This window comes from Indicator indicator, chromosome 12 (assembly GCF_027791375.1).
Source record: "Indicator indicator isolate 239-I01 chromosome 12, UM_Iind_1.1, whole genome shotgun sequence".
Lineage (NCBI taxonomy): Eukaryota > Metazoa > Chordata > Aves > Piciformes > Indicatoridae > Indicator > Indicator indicator.
The window spans coordinates 24,854,304-24,879,994 of record NC_072021.1 but is presented as its reverse complement, the minus strand read 5'-3'; the positions used below and the strand labels follow the sequence as shown (position 1 = coordinate 24,879,994).

Genomic DNA, 25,691 nt, shown 5'->3' with positions numbered 1-25,691 from the left:
CCCGCCCGTTCCCCCCGCCCTCCGTGCCGGTGCTGGCAGCGGCTCCTCCTCCCGCGTGTGACCCGCAGCCGCATGTGAGCGGGGAGGAGGGACAGCGCCGCGCGGGCCCCAGTGTGGCGGCGGCGACAGGAGAAGGAGGAGCGGTAGCGGCTGCGCGGCGTTCCCCCGCAGCCTCATCGCTGGGCCCTACCGGCGCTCCCCATGCCCGTGTGGTGCTGCCGCTGCTCTTTGGCCGGTCACTTCAGGTGAGTCAATGGGGGAAAGCGGCCAGTGGGTCAGGCCGGCTGCCCGCCGCCCCCTCCGAGCCGCCGGAGCAGCGGGGTGAGGAGATCGGGGGGGGGGGGGGGGAGGTGGTGCCAGGGAGAACGGGGACACCGGCGGGCGGGGAACTGCTGCGGCCTCGGCGGGGCTGCTGCGTGGCGGTGAGCAGCCGCGACGTTGCCCGGCGCCGCAGTCCCCCTGCGCTGCGCCGGCGGGCAGGGGCGCGGGAGGTGGTGCCCCGGGAAGCGCGTCGTGACCTTGGGCAGCGCTGAGACGCAGCCCGGGCTGGAGGAAGCTGATGCTCGGTTTCGCTTCAGGGTTCGTAGCGCCGCACCGCCGGGCATCCCGGTCCTCGTGGGCATCACTGCTCTGGGTTACTTAAATCCCCCCCCCCTACACACACACAATCTGACAGTGTGAAATTTGCATCCCAAAGTGGCAGCCGGAGACCAAATTTAAATTGCTTTTATATAACGAGTTTTCCGCTAACCGCCCACTGCCGTCGGTTTACTTAATTATTTTTTGTTTGCTAAAAGTATGCAGAGAATTTTTAGATTTTACAAATCTGCTACCTGAAACGGGCACCTCTTATTAAAATGATTTCCAGCACATTAAGGCAGTTGTTATGAAATAATGATTATTTTCATTATCAGAGAGAGAAAGTCCTTTTTGTATATGCTGTGCTTTTTTTCTCTTAATGGGCTTTTCACATCAAATACAAATTAACTGGAAAGTACTAAAAAGCAAAAAAGATGCCCACAACAAACTGGTGAACCTGTTTAGAATGTAGGTGTTCGACAGAATGTAATTCTGGAGGTTATTTGGTATGACCAGCACAGGATAAACTAGCACTGGCTTTGGAACTGACTCATCTTTGTGCTCACTTGCATCTCTGTAGGACTACAACCATTAATACATTTTTACTCAGTTTCCACCACTGCAAAGCTGTCTACCATGAGTTCTTATCAAGATAAAATCTTCTGGTACATGGTGGCTTTCAGTGTTGTTCAGAGGTGAGGAAGATGGTGGCCTCTAACTTAAGATCTTGATAGGTTGTGGTATGATGTTCTTGCAAAGGAGGAACATGCTTCTGGACCACAGTCCTTTTTGTGCTTTGAATACACAATAACTGAGAAACTACGTGCTGTACACCTGTGTCTCTGTGCAAAGTTACACTGTGCTAAACCAGTTGGGTAGTTTGTGATACACTATCTAAGCTGCACAGAAACAATGTTTTTATTGTTACAGATTCTTCTGTCGCCTACAGCACTGTGTGTATAGCCCATAAAAGAGGTTTTCAAATGTTTCTTTTGGTTTTTATCTTCCATCTGGCACAGCAAGTACAATAAAACCACACTGAAGCTGGCAGGCGTTCTTTAAACCTGTTTTGTAAAGCACGGGGTGGTATTGCCTTAGTTAACTTTGAGCAAAGGCTGGCAAATAATATAGTCTTTGTGCCTATCTAAAAAAAAAGCAGTATGATAATTAGGTGCCCTCTCTCTTGCCTTCTGCTCCTCTTCATCTCATGCTGGTTGCATGTCGTGTATCTCCAAGATCAGGAAGAGCTAATGTGCAGCTGTAATCGAACAGCAAGTGCCTAATTGACAAACGTGTTTTGTTGTAGTGCAGGGAATACAGACACCAAGTACTTGCTTTCTGAAATAAATACAGCCTTAGGGTGACTTCTCCACCTTTTTTAACAAGGAAGAGACCGTCAGAGAGACGTGTTAGTGTGTGCTAGTGCTGTTACTACTGTACAGCTCAGTCTCCAGGGTACTTCAGACTTCCCCATTGAGGAAAGGCTCTTGGAATATGTAGCAGAACCTTCAGTCTTGTGGGAGTTGAGGTGGCACATAGTGTTTGTGGCTTCTTGAAGGCCGTGGGAATTGGATCAGTGTCTTACACTTTTGGTCCTCTGTAGAAAATAATTCCTGAAATACTGGAAGAGCTTTAAGATATACAGATTCTTAGGAAAGAGTACTTTTAATTACTAAGGTAATTACATCTTATAAAGAGAAAAATGTTCATATCAGTTGGTGGGGGTATTTCTAATTAAAATGTTGGAAAGTTTTTAATTTGAAGACTTAACAAAATACCTGCCAGTAACAGACTAATTTGCCCCAGCCTTTCTAGCTGACCTGAGAGCGTGTGCCTCTTCAATGACCTGGAAGGACTTGAGAAAGGTCTCCTAAATAATTAACAAACAATGTAAAACAGGTCTTTGTAGTCCAGAAACACTGTTTAGATGATGGATAATTGTGAGAGGAACCTGAGCAGATGCTGCAGAGAAAGAAATCTAGAAACATGACCAGGATGAAAGCAGTCTGCTGCATGGTACCCGACCCAACTCAATGGCAATTGCTTTCTATAAAAGTTGACCACCAGTAAAATGGGCCATGCCTAGGGCTTACAGGGATCACACATTTTTCCATCTTGACACCACTGCCAGCTTTACCCAGCCTTACTTCTACCTGAGCAGAAATGTGTTGAGGTGCGGTGCTCTTGCTCATCAGGTAGGAAGGGCTGTGGATAGCTGCTGTTGTTCCTTAGCTGCTCCTTCAGTCCCTGCCTGGCCTTCATGATGTTAGTTGGCTTAGGTGGGGGTCTGTCTCTGCTCTTTGATAAGAATAGCCAGGAATGAGTTCTGCTGTGTGGGGGATCAAAATACTGCTTGCTTGTTACACTTTGGCTGTGTATAAACTGAAATTGGAAATCTGCATCTTTGCAGAGCCATCTGTGCCTTTTTGTTATCCTACTGTTGACTCTCTAAGAGAAAGTAGACCTTAAAAACACAAAATTGTTCCATTAGAAAAGCTGTGCAGTAAAGTTTTGTGGACTGGATGAAGCATGTCTGTTTTGGTCTCGGTTTTGCCAGTTTTATAGCTTTTAAAGTAAAGTATCAAAAGCAATTTTATTTTTGAAAACAGTTCTGAAAACTGTTGAACTGTTCCAAAACCAGTTCCAAAAACAGTTCAACAGTTCCATGTGAGTTTTCTCCCATCTGTCCTTCTGATTAGAAGCTACAGCAGCCCTGAAACTGAAGGACAGCTTTTGACTTCTTTCGTCCAGTATTTTGGTGACAGCCTTGGGAGGAAGATTAAAAGAATGCCTTTAATTGAAGAAACTGTGATGCCTGAGGATTCCCTCCTTACTCTGCCTGTAGTAATAATAGGTGAGTTTTTCAATTTTTTTAAGGTTCTGTGTCACTCCCAATGTCTTTATAGCCCTGTGTGAAGTCATTTATCATGAAATAACTAACGTTTAGCATGCTGACAGTGAAGATGTTTATTTCAGTGATACAGCTGTTATGATTAACAACAGTACTATAAAATCATGCTAAGGGACTTGCTATTGGATTATATTTGGATTTAAATTGTGCTTTGACAAAATGAGCTGTGTTATTTGGCACCAGACACGTGAGTCCTGCCAGGAGGATTGTTTTGATTCTAGTGCTGATCACATAGGGTTTGATTAATATAATATGTATGCTTCACATTGCATGGAGTTGTTGATGGTGCACCAGTAGAAGTTAATGGAGTCAGATGAGACAGTGAAAAGCATAATGTATTATGTGTATGTATGTTGATTAGATGCTAACCTCTGTCATTAATTGCCTTTTCCATTAATGAATCCATCACCAGCGCCTTGAATATTGTCCCATCTTTTCCAAAATGAATCCAAATCAATTCCACCAGTTTAAAAAAAAATAAATTGTAGTCTTGATTAAATAGGTGAAGGCTTGTTCTTGTAAAATCTTGCTGAATGATAGGATAGCAGAAGGAGCAGGCTCCTTAGGTGCACAGCTTAATTGAGAGTGCCAGGATGATTTGTATTGGGCCAGGGTTTTTCAGCAACAGCTGGTCACCAGCTCCTTATCACCATGACTTGACAAGGGGATAAAGAAAAGATCCGGAGTAAAGGAGGTTTTCAATAATCTAGTCCAAAGCTGTTGGGACTACAGCAAATGAACAGCTTTAGCTGTACCTGCAAACAAGCAGAGATGGCAGAGAATGATGTTTCACCATAATGTGCTCACAGTAAAGCTCCACAACTGTAAAAGATTGAGGTTTGGACAGTACCTGTGCTCAAAGCTCTCCCCGTGCTAGCTTAAAATGGGGCTCATGTAATAGACTTATGTGGATATGACAGACAGGAATCACTTTCTGAGTTCTGCATCACAGCTGAAGAGCAACAGTTTTCTGGCAATTTGTCAACCTCAGTAGAGGTTTGCTGTGTGGTTAGTGACTCAGGCTTTGCTGTTTAGTTTTGCAAATAGACATTATGCAAATACCTGTGCTTGATACTCACTTTGTCTAGAGGGCCTTTCTGTGTGCTGACACCAGCCACAGCTGCCTTGACTACCTCTCCTTGAAAAACAAATATGTTGCCCAGGTGTTTTTCCACAGGGACACTGGAGATATTTTAGAAGCTGGTCTCTGCTGGCAGTCTGTTGTCATTAATTCCTTGGCTATCTGAATAGTCTTAGAAGGGATCTAAAATGATTTAATAATGTAGAATACAAAAGTTGTCATCCTCCCTATATACAGACACATGTTCACTGCTTAATCCTCTCTGTTAGATTCCTGTCTAGCTGGAGTCAAACATACTTTTAGCTTCCTAGTGCCATTACCTCCTCATTACACTGTTTTGTTAGGGAGAAGGAAAAATGACGGCACGTGTGTAAGGAGTTCACTGACTGATGGAACAAGAGCTTCAATTCCTTTCTTCAACTTCATCCCCATTGTCATTGTATGATGCCCAGTTTAAGATTTAATACTAAGCTTGTGCTTCATATTGTATTGCTGTTCTGCATAAAGTATTAAGCTACTGCCTTCAGGAAACTGGAAGAAGTTAGATACATTCCATTGGAGTGAGTTGGGACTGAAGAAGTTCATGCTGGAGCTCTAAGTCTAGAGGATGCCCTGTGCTAAACACTTTCACCCTCTGTGCTGGTTTTCATCATTACTGTGTGAATGCAACATTTTAAATTTTCATCCAAACAGGGCTGTTATGTTTCAGGTTGATTATTTGCTTTAAATTTCAACATGTAATGTGAAGCTGATAGTACTGTAGTTTACTGTTGATCAGGAGAAGCTTCTGCTGCTGCTATTCAGGCAGTTGACCACCCCTTAAATGAACAGGGCCATAGTAGTTTGGGGTATATTGATGATATATCTAAACTCTGTATAAAGTAATATCTTTCAGTTGCAATAAGAATTGTTCTTGGAGGCACTGTGCCTAGGGAGATTTATTTCCCCCCACTAAAGATTTTCTGAGAAAGTCATAGCAAGTCTAATTGAAGACCTTGAGTGCATATCCACAGGGGAATTTCTTTCTCTTGGATTCAGTCTGCTCAAATAACAGGAACAGGCTTTGGATGGTGTCTGGATGGATCCAGAGGAGTGACTAGGGATCTCAGTGACAGCAATTCACCTCGACATAATCCCATCCTCAGTAATTTCCTTGGCCTTTTCCAGTCTTTGTTTTAGCAACTTTTGTTATCCATTTGGTTCTTTTTAGTCTTATCCAGTAGGAATAATCTTCAGATCAGCATCCTTGGATATAGCACACTTTTTTTTTTTCCTGTGTTGTAGACTAGCTTCCCTTAGACTGCAGTAGAATAAAAAAATTCTAGCTATGCACTTGTAAAGAGAAATCAAATTCTTTATTGTGTACAAGATGTAATTCCAGGTTTACTCAGTCATGGGAGTGCTTGTGAGCTGTAGGTATAATTAGAGTGTTTTCACAGTTTCACAGGATTTTGTTACAGATGGTTTCAAAGGATTGCTGATGTTCTGTCTCACGTCCGTCTTCTGTGGCAAGTGGCTGATGGGAGGGGTTTGCATCAGGTTCAAACTTTGAACTCCTGGACTGAAGTGTACCCAGCTGTCTGATACTGATCTGCTTGTGGGATGGTAGAACAGTGTGAGAATAAGGAAGAGTATTTCCACTGTCTGAGATATTCTTTAAGGTTTTTTTTGTCAACGTCAAAACAGGAATCAAAGTGATTTGGGAAATGGTATAGTCAGGATCACCAATATTAGAACCTTTTATAAAAGACTTCTGATTTAACTATCATGAAGGTCCCAATGATGGAAATCCCTGGCTTTCCTAGACAGTCTTTTTCCAGTCCTTTTTGGCCCTTACAGTACACAGACCTTGATGTTTGCTTCTATACTTGGGTGCAAAATCCTGCATTATTTGGTTGGAGTCATTGGGATCATTTGGTTGGAGTCATTGTGCAGTCTTACATACTTACTTGGGTTCTAGACCTCCAGAGGAGACATGCTTATTGAAGATCTCTTGCACATTAGCAGTCTCAGCCTTTGAGGAACTCATCTGTAGTGAGGCTACATGAATTTCCTGCAGCCCCTAGTTGTGAGCAGTCTGTGCCTACAGCGTTGCAATAACGTATGGGATATCTGTGCTGCCACTGGGCACCACAGTGGGGGCTGTAGCCTGGTGGAAGAGGAAAAAGAGATCCCTTTTGTGAAGAGACTTGGGATGAACAGGGTCTCAGCAAAATGATGGGGGATTTAGGGACAAGGGCATTGGAGAAGTGGGATTGTTAACAGGTGATAGAAATAGTGTGGGCAGAGGTGATGGGAAAGAGGAAAGGATGGGTGAACTCTTGAGATGAAGAGCTGAAATGGTAGGAAGCAAGAGAGAGCATCCTAACAAAGAGTGCTATGTGAACACATTAGTAGCTTTAGCCCAGTGTTGCAGTGTGTGGTAAACACCATGTGTGCCACGCTAGATGGAAAACAAAGACAAATGACTAAATTGTGCCTCATTAGGAGAACACTGTGCTTTTCATTCAGTTAATGAGGAAGAGGAGTTACAGAAATAACAATTCATAGTCACATGTTTAATTCCTGTATCATAGCACATGCTTTTCTGACTTCAGCTTTCCCTGGGTTTTGATACCTGACTTTCCAACAGGAACATTACTTTTGTTTGTGCATTTTATAAAGCTGGTCACCTACTTTGTTTAATACCAGTCAAGTAAAAATAATTACCTTACGGTAACATTTTGGCCCCACTCATTTCACACCTTTAATAACATTTTGAAATTAGGTTAGTCTATTAAAATGGCAATAGTCCATATATGTGGATTATAAAATGCTACAGAAAGGATATAGAAAGATGTTTGAATTGGTATTGTTGCTGCACAATGAATGTGGAACTGTGTAAGTTTCTTGTATTTTACTGTAGCTGTCTTTGCAATTGCTGTTTTGATGTGTCTGTGACTTCTGATCTGAGTTGCAGTCTTCAGCTTTCTGCTTCTGTCTCTTTCTTCCTTTTATTTTATGGGCAGGCCTGGAGGTGTATGCTCTAGATTGCCTTTCTGTTCTGTGTTTTGCACAACACAGTGTAAATGGGAATCCAAAGTCATAAGGTGGCAATAATAGTCAGAGACCACTGTGATTGACAGGCAGAGCAGTTATTGCCCATCAAACCAGTTTTGCACAAGAAGAGTGAGTTTGCCATACTATGTCACAAAACTCCTTTATGTACATTTTGTTTTGTGATGTAAGCAGCCATGCATCTGTTCCTTGTTATCTGAAAAAGATTTGTGCTCAGTTTGTTTGCAGGGAGGTCCTGTGGTAGACTTTATTTTACTGTGAAGTTTGTAAGCTTCTTTGAATCAGGACACCATCCCATTATCCTACTTTAGTATGGTTTTTGTTGCTGTTTATTTAGTGACTTACAAACTTCAGATAATTGACATTTTTACTAAAGTAGTAACTTTTTTCTTTAATAGGCAATGGACCTTCAGGAATTTGTCTTTCTTACCTGCTCTCTGGATACAGGCCCTATTTATCTCCTGAAGCTATACACCCAAACCCCATCCTCCATACAAAATTAGAAGAAGCTCGGCATCTTTCCATTGTGGATCAAGTAAGCTTTGGTTGCCATCTTGTCTAGCTCTTTCCCTACACCAAGCTGGATTATGAAACAGTGGGCTTTCTTTGATGATCTTGTTTAAAATGCTTTTGCAACCTATGTAAGTAGTGCCATGGACAAGAAAATGCTTCAGGGTCTCGCCCTGCAAAGAACAAGACCTCAGTAAAGTTGAGTAACTGTGTGGCCTCCAGCAACTAGCTTCATATCTGGGCTTCTCTTTCTCCTACCTTCTGTGGCTTGTAACAATTTATATTTAGGGCAATTCAGATGAACAGCAATGTATTTTAAGAACTGCTTATCCAAAGACATTCTGCAGATTGCATTGTGAAGAACCTGCCTACTTACCTAATCTCATTTCTAATGCATTAGAAAGTTATTTTGTTATTCTGTTAATTTAAAGAAAATCAACTCAAGACCATTAGATCCAGTCCTGGGGCACGTGGTGGGTTTTGTGGTTCTTGAGGGCTTTCTTGTTTGTGGTATGTTTTGTTTTTACAGCCTGCCCTTTGTCCTGTTCTTACCACTTGCCAAAAGTGTCTAAAGCACCACTTCATCAGTGAGTAGCTGATGCAGGAATTCTACCTTTCATGTGCTAGGATGTTTGGGCACTGTCATCAAAGAACACATGCTGCAAACATACTTCAAGTACACATACTTCAAGTTAAAAACTCCCTAAATAGAGCAGTTCTCATTAAGACTTCATTTATAGTAACATTAGGGACATAGGTCCTCTACAAACAGCCCATTTGTCTTTTCTGAGCACTATGCATCCTTCACTGTTTGTGTTGCTTTCACAATTGCTCCTGTGCTGTATTTGTTACATCCAATTTTTCTGTCTGATTTGATTAGTTAAATCTTCTCCCATTATTTCTCTCCCCACTCGTGTGTTTGCTTACCATGTTATCATTTGTTTTCTGTTCACCTCACTATGCTCCTGCTGGATCACTCACAGTGCTATCACTAACTGTGTTGACTGTGTGAATAATTTATTTGAAATACAAACATCCACACGTGTTTGTAGCGGGGCAATAGGGGCTGTTTGGATTTGGGGTTTGTTTGGTTTGTTTTAGTGCTGGGCTGTTGGCATGTGATGTTTACCTTAAGTCCCGTGGTTTATTTTTTTTTCTCTGCAGGAGAGTAAGTTGCCTAAGCTTTTGGCCACAGATGCTTCACACACTTCATCCTCCTCTGACCCCTTGGTATTTTCCCAATCTAGGAAGCTAAACTGTTCTGTCTTGTCAGCAAAAATTTGCCTTATGGCCAGTTCTTTCTTCAAATCCCTATTCTACTTTCAAGTACTTGCTCTTGTGTTGTGACATTTTTAGAACACAGCTGGTTAATAGATGCTGAAATGTGAACATTTTACAAGTTCTAGAAATTGTTCTCAGCATTAACTACTCTGTAAAATAAGCCTAGCTTTAATTGTATTTTAAAAGGAATATTTGTAATGCCTCCCTTATTTCAAAACATTCTATAGTTAGTGTTGAGCTACCTAAGAACTATTAAAGGAGTTTTTCCTACTTGATCTTTAACACTTGATGTTTTTAGAATCCAGTTATTCTTTAAGCAAAACGAGGCTCCCATAAATACTAGCAGATCTCTGTTAACAGCAGGGCACTGTCTATAAACAGGAATGTTACTAAATTGCTCTGATCTCTGAATAGTCACGGGTTCACAGATTGCATTGGGTTGGAAGGGACTCTCAGAGGTCATCTTGTCCAATCCCCCTGCAGTCAGCAGGGACACCTCCAACTAGATCAGGCTGCCAAGGGCCACATCAAGTCTGATCTCAAATGTTTCCAGGGATGGGGCCTGAACCACATCCCTGGGCAGCCTCTTCCAGTATTTTACCACTCTCACTGTAAAGAACTTCGTCCTTATGTCCAACATAAACCTATCCTGCTTCAGTTTCAAATCATTGCCCCTCGTCCTATCACCACAAGCCCTTCTAAACAGTCCTTCCCCAGCCTTCCTGTAGGTCCCCTTCAGATAGTAAGAAGTAGCTATAAGGTCTCCCCAGAGCCTTCCACTCTTGAGACTGAACAGCCCCATTTTTTTCAGGAGAGGTGCTCCAGCCTTCTGATCATCCTGGTGCCCCTCCTCTGGACCTACTCCAGCAGGTCCATGTCTCTCTTGTGCTGGGGCCCCCAGAGCTGGACACAGTACTCCTGGTACCAGAGCAAAGTGACAGAATCATCTCTCTCAACCTGCTGGCCACAATTCTTTTGATGCAGCCCAGGATGTGATTTGCCTTCTGGGCTGCAAGTGCACATTGCTGCCTCCAGTCCAGCTTCCCATCCAGCAGCACCCCCAACTCCTTTTCTGCAGGGCTGCTCTCAGTTTCATTGTCCCCCAGTCTGTACTGATATCAAGGGTTGCCCTAACCTCGTTGCAGGACCTTGTACTTTGCCTTATTGAACCTCATGAGATTCTCCTCAGCCCACCTCTCCAGCCTGTCCCAGTCCCTCTGGATGGCACCCATCGCATCCTTTAGCCTTATCAACTGCACCACTCAGCTTGGTATCATCTGCAAACTTGCTGAGGGTGCCTCAGTCTTTCTGTTGATATTACTGATGAAGATACTAAAACAGCATTGGTCCCAGTACAGACCCTTGAGGGACTACCATGTATTTGTCCCTGTATTTCTTTTTCTCCAATGGATTTCAAATACCAGCCTGCTCAGTGTACTCTTACTAACACGTGACTTTCAAATGAGTGAAATGTGTCTTTCAGAGTTACAGAAGAACTGAATTGTAGCAGTTAGTCCTGAAAAGTGTTCTATATTTAATACTTCTCACAAAATACAGCTTGAATGAATTGTGTTCTCTGCTGAAATTCAATTTCTGTGCACCAGGATAGCAATAAACCATTACAGCTGCATGAACATAGCACTTTTTTTTTCCATCCTGTAGGATCTGGAGTACCTGTCTGAAGGTCTTGAAGGACGTTCTTCAAACCCAGTTGCAGTGCTTTTTGATACATTGCTTCATCCTGATGCTGACTTTGGGTATGACTACCCACCAGTTCTGCACTGGAAGCTAGAACAGCATAATTATATACCCCATATAGTGCTTGGTAAAGGGCCACCTGGTGGGGCTTGGCATGTGAGTACAAGTTTTATTCACTTCTAGGGTAACTCAGTAATTTTATGTGTTTTCTTTCTGCCTAAGGCTGGCTTATGTAATAATGGTAATTGCACTTTCAACTGCTCTATTAGTAAAGCCCAAATACATTGGAAAGATGAGAAAAAAGGGAAAAAGTTCTTCTTCCTTTGAGGGTTTGTGACAATGGTTGGTGCTCTGTGTGGGTTTTTATTTGTTTAATTTTAATTAATTATAACAAAGAATATTTTCTATGTCTTTTTTTCTTGTCCACCTCGTTTCCAGGTGCTAAAAAATATTAATACCAAAAAAAAAAATTACCAAAATCTTCTACAAAATCCTAAATCTCAATGTGTTCACCTGCTGTTGTTTTCATGTTTTTATACTTTAAATAACTTGCTTTCACTTTCCATTTCACTCAATCTCTTCACCTTCTGCTTTGTTTTAAAGCTGCATCACATATCTGCAACATAAAAAACAGTTCATCAGCATTTCATCTAATGTTTTGGTATTATGTCTTCTTGCTCCTCTAAATGAGAACTTCACTGTGTTTTACATAAATGCATCCATTTGAAATGTATCTGGTCATGCATCTTGTCTTTTTTCTCCATAGTCCATGGAGGGCTCTATGCTAACAATCAGTTTTGGAGACTGGATGGAATTGCCTGGCCTTACCTTCAAGGAGTGGGCAGCCAGCAAACGCAGGTAAAGTTAAGTGCAGATCCAGATGAAATCCAGATGCTGTAAGAATCCAGTTAACATTAAGGACTGGAAACATTCAAACTTCATTCTTCACGTGAGGGCTTCTTCTTTTGTTTATTAAATTGTCTGATGGCACTGGAAATTCTGCTCTGTGTGCTCTGATGGGAAAAACAGGACAGTGGTTAGCCTTTGAGTGCAACAGAAGTTTAGCAGTGGTGTGTTTTAGCTGCATTTCAGAAAGAAGCACTCTTAACCGTGAGTAGTTTTGATCAGACTTGAAGGAAATTTTAGGGGAGAAAAATTACTGTCTTGTACAAGTTCACTGTTTTTACTTCAGTCATACAACTGACTCATAAAGGTGTGTGTCAGCAGATGAACCTAGGAGTGTTCTACACAAGCTTATTCTGGAATTGTAACTTTCCTGACTTCAGTCAAAATTAAAGGAAGTTGTGCTTGTACAATGTATGGCAAAAAAAAAAATAGAACTATTTGGGCAGATGTCTTTAAGGGCAGACTTGCCCATTTCAGGACAACACTTCCAGTGAAGATACTGTATCTTTGCTCTTTAATTGCTTTCTTAGATAACCACAGTAATCTTGCCTCCTTATTAACTGAAATCCCATAAGCTGCTTATAACCTGCAGCTAATTTGTTTATATTACAGTTTTCAACAGTACTAAACCCAGCAATGCTTCCTATTATAGTACACTTAAACATATTTAAAAGTATTTGATGGTGATGAAAACTTCTAGCCATGTAAAATAATTTCTTAAGTTTCATTGTAACAGGTCACTGTCATAGTGTCCTCTACAATAAATATCCCATCAGGATTTTCAGAGTAGTAACCTGTACCTTTGTTAGTCTTGTTAACCTATGAGAATGAGTAGCCTGATTTCTTGTAAATATGCTCTTAAGTGTAATTCAGTGGCAGTCATGCTGTTCATTGCTGTTTCTTTTGCCTTCTTCCTAAAGCTTAGTTCTAAAGAAGCAGCAAAACTCATGCATCTGTTTAGAATAATTGCATTTTTAGTTTTGTTTTTGTAAGTGAGAATGCAATAAAGATGAGGAAAACATGGATGTAATAGCAGGGGTTTAGTGCAAAAATGCTTTTTTTTTTTAATTTTATTTGAACTTGGACATTGTAATCCTGCTTACATAGTTGCACAAAGTTTTGTGTCATCCTTACTTTGTTCATGTCTGTGATACTGAGCTACTTTGATACTTACTGAATTTACCTGTATGCAAGGGAGAGGTCTTTTGCAGAGTATAATGAGGAGTACTTGACTCAAGGAATGTTAAGAACTGAGAGTTTTACATTAGCACTTAACAATTAACTATTATATTTAATTACTTAGTGTATATATATGTAGGTAAGTGTATTCTCACCATGGATGAGTTCAGCCAGGGTTGTATTGTTGACAGCCGTGATGCTAAGCAGGCTTTGTACAACACTTCCACACAGACCTACCATGATGCTGCAGAGTTCTCTTACACTTAATTTGTTGATCACCACATCACTCTACATTGTAAAGATTCACTGCTATTAAAGAAGCTTGTCTTGTGTATCAGGAATCAAGAGAACAAATAAATTGAATGCGTTTAAAGATTCCCAACCCGGTGTCAGTTACACTGAGAATCTTCAGTCCTCTTCAGTTCGACTGCCCTGTGGTGTGTCAGAAGTGATATTCAGGTTATCACTTAGGTCTCAATATTAACTGGAGCTATTAAATTTTGTTTCAGAAATACAAAGAGTGATCGAGTAACACCAGAAGAAATAGCTTGTTACTATAAACACTATGTGAAAGTCATGGGCCTCCAAAAGAATTTCAGAGACAACGCTTACATAACGTCGGTGTCCAGGCTCTACCGAGGGAAGGATGGTGAAGATAGGAGTCAGCTAAATGAAGGTATTTCAGCACAGCATTTGGAAATGGAAGATGGACAGAAATCGGTGATTAAGAGAAACTGGGAAATCAGAGGTTACCAGCGAGCAACAGATGGTTCTCATGTGCCCTTCTGCCTCTTTGCTGAGAACGTGGCTCTTGCCACAGGAACCTTTGATTCTCCTGGCCGCCTACAGGTTGAAGGAGAAGACTTTCCTTTTGTGCTTCATTCCATGTCTGACTTCGGGGCTGCCATCAGCAAAGGGAAGTTACGTGGGAAGGCAGACCCTGTGTTAATTGTGGGTGCTGGACTTACAGCAGCTGACGCAGTCCTGTGTGCCTACAACAACAACATCCCAGTAATCCACGTGTTTCGTAGAAGAGTTACCGACACGAGCCTCATCTTCAAACAGTTACCTAAAAAGCTTTACCCTGAATACCATAAGGTCTATCATATGATGTGTACTCAGTCTCACACTGTGGACTCTAATCTACACTCTGCTTACACTAGTTTCCCTGAACACAATGTACTTTCTTTCAAGCCTGAAATGAAATGTGTTCTTCAGAGTGCCTCTGGACTGAAGAAAATTTTGAAGTTTTCTGTAGCCTTAGTTCTGATAGGTTCACACCCAAATCTTTTCTTTCTAAAGGACCAAGGACATAGCATAGGTCATCACTCTAACCAGCCCATCACATGCAAGGGGAATCCTATAGAGATTGATCCATACACATATGAATGCACTAAAGAGGCAAACCTCTTTGCTTTAGGGCCTCTGGTGGGGGACAACTTTGTCCGGTTTTTAAAGGGAGGGGCGTTGGGCATTGCACGGTGCCTGGCAATAAGGCAAAAGAAGAAACATGAATTGATTGAAAGCGGGGATGGAGGAGGTGATGGAGTTCCATAAGTGAGAGGTTAGAAACCTTCACATCCAGGATTAGTCTAACAGAACACTCACTGACAGCGAAAGTTGATAGCAGTCACATTTCTGTTGTGTCCAAGTAACCCGCGCTTGTGTCGCTTGGTAAACGATGCTGATGCCACAGTACTTCGCCTTTTCAGAACACACAAAAAATTGATCTGCTGTTACAACTGATCTCTGCTCAACTGGAAGTACTTCCAGAGAAACAGAAAACGAGACTAACTTCTATTGATCTGCCTGTCATCTCTTGCTCAGCTAAAAGAGCAGACTTCTGCTGGGAAAAGCAATGCCTCCCAGAGTGGCTTTACACCTTAGTGTCCAATGTGACAAAACCTTCTTACCATGAAACTAAAAGGACTTTTAAAAGCAGAAAGCTTGCTTAGTGCAAAGTGATTCTTGGTCCCAAAGCAAATTTGGAGCCTTCTGCTTGAAACAAGGATTTTGTTTATTTGCCATAGTACAGTAATATTTGGAATGAGCACTTAGTAACATGTTTTTTACTTCAAGGAGGGTTTCTGTAAGCAAGAAGTATTCCTGAACAATTTTAAGTGATCATATCTGATAAGTGGAATGAAAGAATAAGCATTCCCATTTGATCTTTAACACCTGACTTGACACAGTCCATTAATGTTTTTCCATGCTATGCCTAGAGTTGGGTGAGTGCAGAAAGACTAACATGAGATGGTCCCCTACAGTGAGGTGTACATTTCTGAGAATACTCATTAACCTAAACAATAAAGTACTGATGGAAGTGCTCTTACTACAGTGTCAATATAATTAATATCTAGTGTACTACTGAAAAATTAAGTACATGAGAAAACTCAAGGGTTTTTTTTGCTTCTTAGCTCAGGAAGACTGAATGGGATCGCTTGACTGCTGAAAGTGGGTGATAGATATTCTCATCTGCCATTTGACCAAGTTTTGGTTATTTATCTTCTGTTCTAGAGCAGTACATAGCACTAAAACTAGCCTGCAGTTCTTGAAACTTGAAAAAGGGGTTATGTCTCACAGCCAGCTAAGAAATAAACAAACCAAGCCCAAACCAAACATGCCATAATTCCTATAAATCTTAAAGCTTCTTCTGAAAAACAAAAACTTAACTTGTACCTACCTCTGAACTGAAGTTTCACCTTTCTGCTCCATAATGCAAGACCTAGATTTCATTTGCCAGGTTTTAGAGTAGTTACTTTACCTGCTCACACTCATGAGTTACTCACCATAGGAAGGTAAGCAACAGCTAAATAGAAATCGTAATTATCTACCAGAACTCTTAAAAGACAAAAAAAAAAAAAAAAAACCACACCTCAAAATGGTCTTGGTTGTAACTGATGTACTACCAAACATTTTAATTTGGGTCCTGTGTGAGTGAATAGCCATTAGTTAATTAAATTTTGTGTTTGGGGCTTTCTTATCTTGAAGGAGATTGTGTTAGTTTAAGGTATTGCGTTTGCATGATTAAATTCTCCATATTAGAACCTAAACAGATTTTTTAAAAAGGAAATGTGGCTTAGGCTTTGTGAAACTGGTAGTGCTTGCTGGTTTCCCAGCTGTCTGTTTCCTAAGTTGTAGATAACCTATATGCAATAAAAGCCTGGCTTATGTGCCTACTGAACTAGGGGATTCTGTGGCTACTGCAGGTCTTTATGCATCCGAGTAAGTTACTCAGACTGGGCACAGAAGTTGAAAAAGGAAAACATACAAGGATTGAAATGGTTGTGTTTTCAGGGGAGGTCCAAAGTAATTTACTAAATGATGCTACTACTAATGATAAATTTTAATTTAGAGCCAACTTAATAGCATGAAAACAACCACAAATACAACAACATTCATACTAATTTCTGCATTGCCTGCGTGGTTGGGTGTAGCCATGCATTGTCAATGCTAGATAAGATACTTTTTATACTGATATTTGAGCTGTTTTTCATTATGCTCAATTCTAGGCTTATTTTCTTCCTAATTAAATTGAGAATCTATAATTTGCCTTCTTTTGGCAGAAGCTGTGTATATATAGCTGTGACACCTAGTAATTTTAACTGAGAATCAGTGTTATAAGTGCTAAATACTTGCTGGTAGAACCTTATTGCAGTTAATATATGGGGAATACATCAATTCCTTCATTTCTTGGTCAGTGTAAATGAATCCAACATCTCTTGGCACGTTACTGCTTTTGCATTTGTCACAGGAAACATTTCCAATGCCAACAAAGCAGAGGAAGCCATTTCCTGAAACAGCTATTTTGCAGAAAGGAGTAAAAAGCTTCAGACAGCCAAATCTCTTGCCTCAGCTGCTGCAGTTACTTACAAGCTGTGTTTGATGTTGTGAGCAATTTTATTACCCAGGTAGCTTTCACTGCAGAATTGCAGCACCTTCAGCTTTATCTGCTCTTCTTTCTTTTATCAGTCTTGCCAGTAGTTTTGAGATATCCATGTGAGACCCCTTTGTTTCTGCAGAGAAATTTTCTCACTGCTCATGTTTATTAATCCAAAAGATTTTTTTTCAACCAAAGCTTTACTGAAAGTGATCCTGTTTCTTCTAGGAGTTGCTAGGTTTCAAGATGTAGCTGGACTTTTTCCCTTTCTGATTTTTGAGAGAAATTTATTTCTCTCCTCTTTGGTATTTTGGAAGACTAAGAGATGTAAAAATTGAAGCTTTGCCTTTTGCATTTATGATGAATTAGATGTTGGCATTGAATAGCTGGTTTGGGGGCAAATTGTTTCTCAAGTTTTACCAAAAAAAAAAAACCCAAAAGAACAAACCAAACAACAACAACAAAAAAAAAAAAAAAAAAAAAAAAAACCCCAAACAAAACCAACCAACCAGACAAACAAACAAACAAACAAACAAAAAAAAAAACATCCCCCACACCCAAAAAGCCTCAAAACCCAACAAACCACACTTGAATTTCATGTTTGTTGTAGTAGCTCCCAGGAAGGAGACTGTTTGCTTCTTTCAGTGACAAGCTTCTAAAGATCACAGATTTTAAAAGGATGCCTGTTTTTGAAGCTTTGTTATGAAAATACAGACAGGATGAATATAATTTTCAGCTAAAGGAATTTCATTTGGATTTATAGAATTTGTAGAAGTATGTCAACCCATGCTGTGTGTTTTCTAACAGGCCAGTGGGGAAACATCTCTTATGCCTGGGTTTGGTTCCTAATGTTGAGTGTGTCTCCTAGGCAAATTGTTGCTTGTATTATTTTAAGTAATATCCAGCTGTTGAACTGAGACTGAGTTGTCAGAGATTTCCCTAATGATCAGCCTCCTATGTGATTATTATAACAGTAGGTGTTTGGTACCTGACTGGGAGCAGGAAACAGCATGGCCTTAGTTTTGCTTTCCAGTGAATGACTGACTGCTCCTTAAAGAGAAGAGAGGAGAGTTAAGGCTAAGTTTTACCCTCTGCAAGAGGAAGCAGTGACAATAACATCAGATTCATCTCTCCCTCAGGAAAGTGCATTTCCCTTGGGCTAGAAGCAGCAAAGGGAAGAGCTCCTAGGAGCTGCACCTCTGCATTGAGCATCCCATAGCTGTAGGTCCCTAGCACTTCAGGAATTGTTGGGGTAACCTGTATTTTCCTTCTGGCCTGGTGTGTATAGGCACATTTGTTTTTAATGATGAATTTCAGAGGGCAATGGTTGCCTCATGAAAAACCATTGATTTTGTAGAAGGAGGTGGCTGTAGCTTCTTCCCCATACAGCTCAAGAACTGTGAAAAGAAGACCAGAGCCAGATATTCAGACTACTTATTCAAAGCTGGAGGAAATTAAATTAGGACCCAAACTTTGAGGCAGTCCTGACCTGCACACCCAGTTGCAAGGAAGAAAAGGCTGTTGAGAAGTCAACTGTTCTTGAGAGAAAAAGAAAGGGTGTACAATTTGCAAACATCTAGTGAGTCCTCACTGATAACAAGCAATGTCCAGTGAGGAATGAAAGGAGAAAGTAGCAAAGAATCTGTGCCATATGAACAGCAAACCTGTGAGTGCTGAAGTGGATCCTGCTGTGTCAAGATGTGCATACTGTAACTTTAGAGCTCTGTGGGGCAGCTCTTGGTCTAACACATTGCCAGAGACTTGTAACTGGCTAGTAACTGAATTTACACTGAGGTGCAATGAACTAGAAGCAATTGTATTTGCTCCAGAAGTTGTAGGACGGGATCAGTAAGGTGGTGTGCCAAGAGCTGAGACTTGGTGGCTCTGGTACCATGTTTTCTGCTCCTAAGCAAGCAAACAAGCAGGTATCTTCATGTCATGGTGGAATCTGTGCTGACTCCCACACATTTCTAACAGCAAGAGGTAGCACACCTATGCCTTAAAAGCAGCTGATTGTTCAATTTTATTATCATCCATACGTAATGATTTAATTTCAAAGGAGTTATGGAACAAAAAAAAATGCTAAGAGGTTTATTATACTGTTACATTTGTATTTAAATAATATTTTATAACTTTACAGTAACAAAGCTCTGTCAATTTTGAATTACTTTTAGAGGTGAGAGCAAGATCAGAGCGCAGCACCTCAACTGGTGGGAGAATGAGTTTGACATTTACTTCCCCCTTTTTCCCTTGCTCAACCTGAAAGTCATGCTTTGTTTGAAATAACCTTGATAGCTGATATGATTTAGCAGAAACAGTGGAAATGGATTCTTTGACAGGGGAAGGAAGGTTTTGGTGGCACTAGGGGTACAAATCTGAAGCGAGGGTACTGAATTACAAACAGCTCTTTTCATGAAGACTGTTTTGAAGGATATGGTACCCCTAGGGTGTTTCTGTTTAGCTAATTTTTGAATCTTAAGTTACACCAAAAGTTGTGAGGTTAAGGATGAATTTGGTGTAAGGCACAAGGATTATGGGGGGGGAAAGCATTTCTAGTATAATGTAGTAATCACAGTGAAGCTAAGCAGCATTTTAAATATGATTTTTTTTTCTTTGCAGCCACTAGAACATTTCAGCTCAAGCAAACCCTGGGCTTGAGTTCACATTACACCTATCTGCAGGCTGGCTGATTTTCCAACAGTGATAATTTGGTACTTAAAGGCATATTAAGCCTTAAAACTCAGTGGTCATCGGTAGTCATCAAAATAGTGAAAAAAAAATATATATACTTCATGTTCTTAGCTCTCCTGTCTTTTTGAAATTACTTGTTCTGGAGACCAAGTTAATCTAATTTGCATTTCCTCCTCCATCTCTTTATTCTGAGATCATTGGCACCATCTAAGCATCAGCCTACACTGGATTCTTCAATAAACAAAAATTCAGCTTCATGATCCTGAACACCCTTTGTAGGCTTACATGCCAGCATAAAGAAAATGAACAACTAAATTTGTTAGGTATTCACAAGCCTGGCAATTTTATTTTTTTTTTTTAACTAGGTGTATAAAGAAAAAAAAACACTTGTCCCCAGGTAGGAAGCTAGTGACAAGGTGCTCAAAGAGATAATACAGTTGCAGGGGATACTCTGAGGAGAGGGACATGGTTCATTTTTCAGTTTGGATTCTAGGGCCAGCTTCTGTGTGAACACTGAGTTACTGCTATTCAAGAACTGATCCTGCTACCTTGCATCTACCTGGCACAATTTGGAAAGTCAGTACTGGTGACTTTGCCTGTTTCTCTGTCAGGTCTGGCATGCTGGTTGTGGAATTCCAGTTCTAAAGGAGATAAAGGCTTCTGTTCACCTACCTAGGTGTTAGGTCACACATATGCTACACCTGGACTTGGAGGTGCTATGTATGGAGAGCTATGTGTCATGCCTCAGTTTTCTGCTTGTATTGGAGGATGCTCAGGTCATACCCTTTTTTTTTTTAGATGAGCAAAGGAAATGTGTACAGAACATCTGCTGTCAGCTGAGATACATCCTTCTGAGCTGCAAGCAACTTGTGAGGAAAACCTCAGCTTTGATGAGATGATAAACCTACCTGAGGCTTGCATGCTAAGCTTGTTGTTTGTCTTCATGTGGGAAAACTGATGCTGGACTGAGGGCTGAAGGACTAACTAAAACAGTTTCATCTTGAAGACAAATATTTTGGTTTGGAGAAATAGGAAAAAAACGAACTAGAGTAAGAGGCATTTAGGGAGCTGTTCAGAATGAGGGGGAAAGGTGCTGGTTTGCCTGGATCTAGTGCTGTAGCCAATGTTTGAGAGAGATTCTGCTAGTTCAAGCTGGGACAGAATGGTATGGGCAGAGTGCTAAAGCAATAGGCAGGGAAAGTGAGCTTGCCAAGGAGATCTGGCTTTGTCTAGCACTTTTATAACTGTCTCACTTGAATGTGGTGATGGTAGTGGTTATCAAAACATTATTTAAGAAGAAGAGCAAGGAATAATGGTAAGGAAGACAGTTCAGGGTTTGCCACGTTTGGCTTAAGTTCTAAGATACCAGAACACAACCGGAATTTGTGAATCAAACACTAAACATGGCCAAATGTGACTGAGAACAGATTCATGAACTGGGGCAGAGCAAGAGAAGGGACAGTTTTATCAGAGGGTGGGAAAAGACAAGGTAAGGAGTGAGAAATCACCTGTACAAATGGACTGGGAATAGGACATCTGTGAGGATTTGGAGGTAAATCTTTAGCAGAGACGTCAGCTACTGTCTCAGCTATGAAATGATGTTTGATGGTAAACACATGGAATAGAGCCTCTCAGGCACATCAGGAATGGAGGTAATGAAGGGGGCTTAGCACTGTGGGGGAAGTGAAAGGCAACATCAGTTGGCAGAGGAAATTGAAGCTGCCTGCAAACACACATTGAGCATACAGGAACTGGTGCATTGCCAGCCCTGCTGCACCACCCTGTGCCAGTATTGAAGAAGGTGGGAAGTAAGAGTAGAAGAAATAGGGGCAGACTCACAGGTGTGAATGGACAGAAATAGAAAACAAACTTCAACAGCAAGAGTATCTTGGTAGTGTTGCCAAAGAAAGGCAGTGGCTTCCCCAGCTGATGCAGGCAAGACAGGCAGGCAGCTGAAACTGCTGTGAGTTAAACTGGAAATGAAGCATATTGTTCCTGCAGGGATACAGCACCCATCCTCTCTTCTAGTGGTGCATGGAGTAATTCAACCTGCTTTAAGCTGTTCAGCTAAGCTGCTGAGTGCAAGACTGTATTTTAAAAGCCTTGCTAATAAAAACCATATTTAGTTTATGTATTGTGTGCATCTCATTCCTTTGAGCAGTGTGAACAAAGATGATTGCTATAAAATAGCAATCCCCCTCAAAAAACCCCAAACTGTTACACAGAAAAATGGCAAGAAACAAGATCTAAAGTTTCTGCTTAGATGTATTTTTAGGTGAAGAGCATTGATTTGTCAAAAAGGTGGGTATGCTTGCAGATGTGGTTTGAGGCAGGTGACAGAAGCCTTAGATGCTTGACTGAGTTACTGAACTTTTTTAAACCTTCTAAAGAACATGAACACCACAAAAGTGCTCTCAGAAAACTGGTGAGCTGAATGTTGAAACCACAGAGCACAAGCCCTACAAAACGAAAATGGAGCATGCAGCAAAAGCTCTGAACTGCAGCACACAAAGTTAATTGTCCTTGCTTGAGCTCACAGCTTTCACTTTACCTACAAATCTTTTTGCCTCAACCCAGGAGTTTTCCCACTTTTACCCCACCAAATCTCTTCCCCAGTCCTGCTGGGGCAGAGGTAGTGGGGGGCAAGTGAGCAGCTGCATGGAGCTTAGCTGCCTGCTGGACTTAGCTCACAAAAGTGCGTTTCAGAAAATGAAGGAACCCACAGGTCAAGCTACAGCTATACATTAACATGCCTGTTAATATCTGTACAGGGGCTAGGCAAATATTGATGTAATTTCTTGGATGTTCAGGCTCCTGAGACTTGGATCATGTAATCCTGACCTTAGAAACTCCAGTAACAGAAGTCCCAAACCAGCAGGGCAACAGGTGTGTTTCCTTTAATGTTTGGAGCTGAAAATCACGACAAAAATATGCTAAAATGGAAGGAAAGCCTCAGGACTGTGAATAGGATTTGATGCATGAACTTGGAATTGCAATTCAAGTGATGGGTAAGGGGTAGAGCTTTTTAATTGGAAGCATAATTTCATGTTGAATTGCAAAAACGCCTCAGATTCATAAACCCAGGCTTAGCAAGCAGACAGCAACTGAATTAGAAACCAAACTACCACCTATTGGGCAGCCTTGAGTTGGATCCAAACCAGGAACACATGCTGGGTCCAGCTTCAGCCAAGTGCTGATTCTAACTTCTCAGCACTGCTGTGTAAATCCCCACAATGCCCTCCCCTCTCAAGAGCACACAGCAGCCTGTGAAAGGCTGCAAAGAAATCTGAGGATGACCTTGGAAAGTGTTCATACAGAGAAGACATCCCAAAACATCTACAGTCACATGGTCAGTGAGTCCATCAGTCCTAGGACGCTAAATAACATAAAATACCAAAGCTGCTGAAATCAAGTGCCTGGGGAACTGGAGTTCAAGAACTCTTAAGTCATATCACATGGACAGAAGAGTGGTCTCAGGTGTGCCACCAGGGTTGCTTGAACCCCAGCAGACTGCAGTTAGAGTAGCACAGGACTTAGCCTTTCCTTTCTCAGAAGGCCACTGTACATTGTGACTTTTAAGAATTTCTAAAGTGGAATGACAGCTTCTGGTTTTTGCAGCTGTAAACAATCCTTCTGAAGGATCTTGTGCACTGATATGCTGCTATCCAGGCTTGAATTTAATAGCAAGCAAAAAGGTCACCCAAAGCAGACTGCCTGTTGGACCAGAGGGTCTTCAACAGGAAAATCTGGGGCTTCTTTGTGACAGTAGAAAAACTCAACCTGAGTGTGCAACAAACAGCAGCCAGTAGCTCTTATCCAGCAAATATTTCAACTGCTGAAAGGTAGTTGATGGACAAGACTTGATGTGCCCTGATGCAAGTTACACTACCAAAACACTCTCACAGCTATTGCTGAACTCAAAGGTATTGCTTTTGCACTTTCTCTGACTCTGGGCATTACTGACCAAGTGATCAAGCAAATGCTAAGACAGAACAGAGGAAGCACTGTTTTTTTGAAGACCAAGTATTTTCTGAGACCAAGCAAGCACACTGCCTTCAGCATTTCTGCTATTTTGATATGCACAGACCTGGCCATGCTGTTCTTAAAATCTGCCAAACAACCCAGCGGCTTGAAACAGTTCAGCTCATCTTGCTTGCTCTTGCAGAACAGCTTGTATGTTCTGAGCACTCCCCAGAGGAAGGAGTTTTGTTAACGAGCACTTAAATTCAATTACATCAACCAGACTACCTCCTCACATGAAGAATGAGATCCTACCAGCCTGCCTCTTTAATCAGGATGCAGTTGAGCTACTGTTCATCTGCATCTGCATCTGATGGCTTCATACAGCTGAGCAGAAAGCCTGGAAAGATTTTCTCACTCTGATTCCAGGTGAATCACTCAACTTCCAAATTCTTGGGTCACAAAGAGCTCTCTAAGCCAAGAAGGGGTAAGTACTTCATAGCTTTCAGTATTGATACAGATGATGGAGTTATTTTGAAGGGCAGAGTGAAGAAAGAGACTTGGGTGTATTGATTGGTGAGAAGCTCACCATGAACTGGCAGTGCACTCATGCAGCCCAGAAGGCAAATTGTATCCTGGGCTGTATCAAGAGGAGTGTGGCCAGCAGGTCAAGACAGGTGATTCTGCCCCTTTACTCTGCTCTCCTGAGACCCCACCTGAAATACTGCATCCAGTTCTGGTGTCCCCACCACAAGAAGGATGCAGAGCTGTTAGAGCAAGTCCAGAGAAAGGCCACAAAGATGACCAAAGGCTGGAGCACCTCTTCTATGAGGATAGGCTAAGGGTCCTGGAGTTGTTCAGCCTGGAGAAGACTCTAGAGGAACCTTTATAGCTACCTTCCAATACCTGAAGGGATCCTACAGGAAGGCTGCACAGGGACTCTTTATAAGGGTGTCTAGTGACAGAACAAAGGGGAATGATTTGAAGCTGAGGGAGAGTAGGATTAGACTGGATCTTAGGAGTTCTTCAGTACGAGGGTGGTGGGAGTCTGGAGTAGGTTTCCCAGAGCGGTTGTGGAATCCTCTTCCCTAGGGGTGTTCAAGGCCAGGCTGGATGAGGCCTTGAGCAGCTGAGTCCAGCTGTGGGGCATCCCTGCCTATGGAGGAGAAGATCTCTGAGATCCCTTCCAGCCTAGGCCATTCTATGATTTTTACACAGTGATTGCAAAGTAAAGGAGTGAAAGGAAGGTCCAATCATTTAAAATACTCATGGAAGTGAGCTAAAGAACCTCAACTTAACTTCCTTTTCTCCTTTTCAAAGCTCATTGGTTTCACTGAAAACTGGATAACAAATATTTCCAAGAGCAAGGAGAGTCCTTCAGCTTCTCTACCTCTAGATCTAGACCTTTCAAGTGGGCTTTTTTTGGTGTTGTTGGTTGGTTTGGGGTTGGGGTTTTTTTTTTTGGGTACTTTGTTCATTTGGGTTTTATTTTATTGCATTTTCCAGGGAAACTACCCTCCATCTTCCAACCAGTTTTGTAGAAGTCTTTTTAAGTCCTATTTTGGGAGTGGTCTGTCAGTGTCTCCCCTGTCCCTCCTCCAACCTGACTCCCAGAATCTATCAAATTCAGTCTCCTCTTCCTCTAAGTTGAGTCTTATTACAATAAAAACAATTACAGAATATGAAACATCATTTATACCAGAATTTAAACAGTGAAACAGCTCTTTTCTGTTTGGAAAGGAAAGGAAACAGGCAGAGAACCTGCACTGGCCTCTTTTCTGCTGTCCAAGACACCAAAATAAAAATGCTTGTTGCTGCTGCAGAAATGATTTTTTAAGAGTGTTTCTAGTCTAACTGTAAGCTGTTCAAACAAATATTAAAGAATTTAAGACACAACAGGGCAAAAATCACTGAATTTTAGAATGTAAACATCCATTTCAAACCTGTCACCACACAAA

General features: G+C 41.4%; 1 protein-coding gene across 1 annotated transcript; it reads left to right on the top strand.

Moving 5' to 3' along the window:
* Positions 1 to 201: 201 nt before the first annotated feature.
* On the top strand, positions 202 to 14,759 carry OSGIN2 (oxidative stress induced growth inhibitor family member 2). Its single transcript, XM_054385520.1, has 6 exons — positions 202 to 245; positions 3,279 to 3,433; positions 8,027 to 8,163; positions 11,082 to 11,273; positions 11,884 to 11,975; positions 13,712 to 14,759. The coding sequence occupies exons 1-6, from the start codon at positions 202 to 204 to the stop codon at positions 14,757 to 14,759; spliced, it is 1,668 nt and encodes a 555-aa protein (XP_054241495.1).
* The last annotated feature ends 10,932 nt before the right edge of the window (positions 14,760 to 25,691 follow it).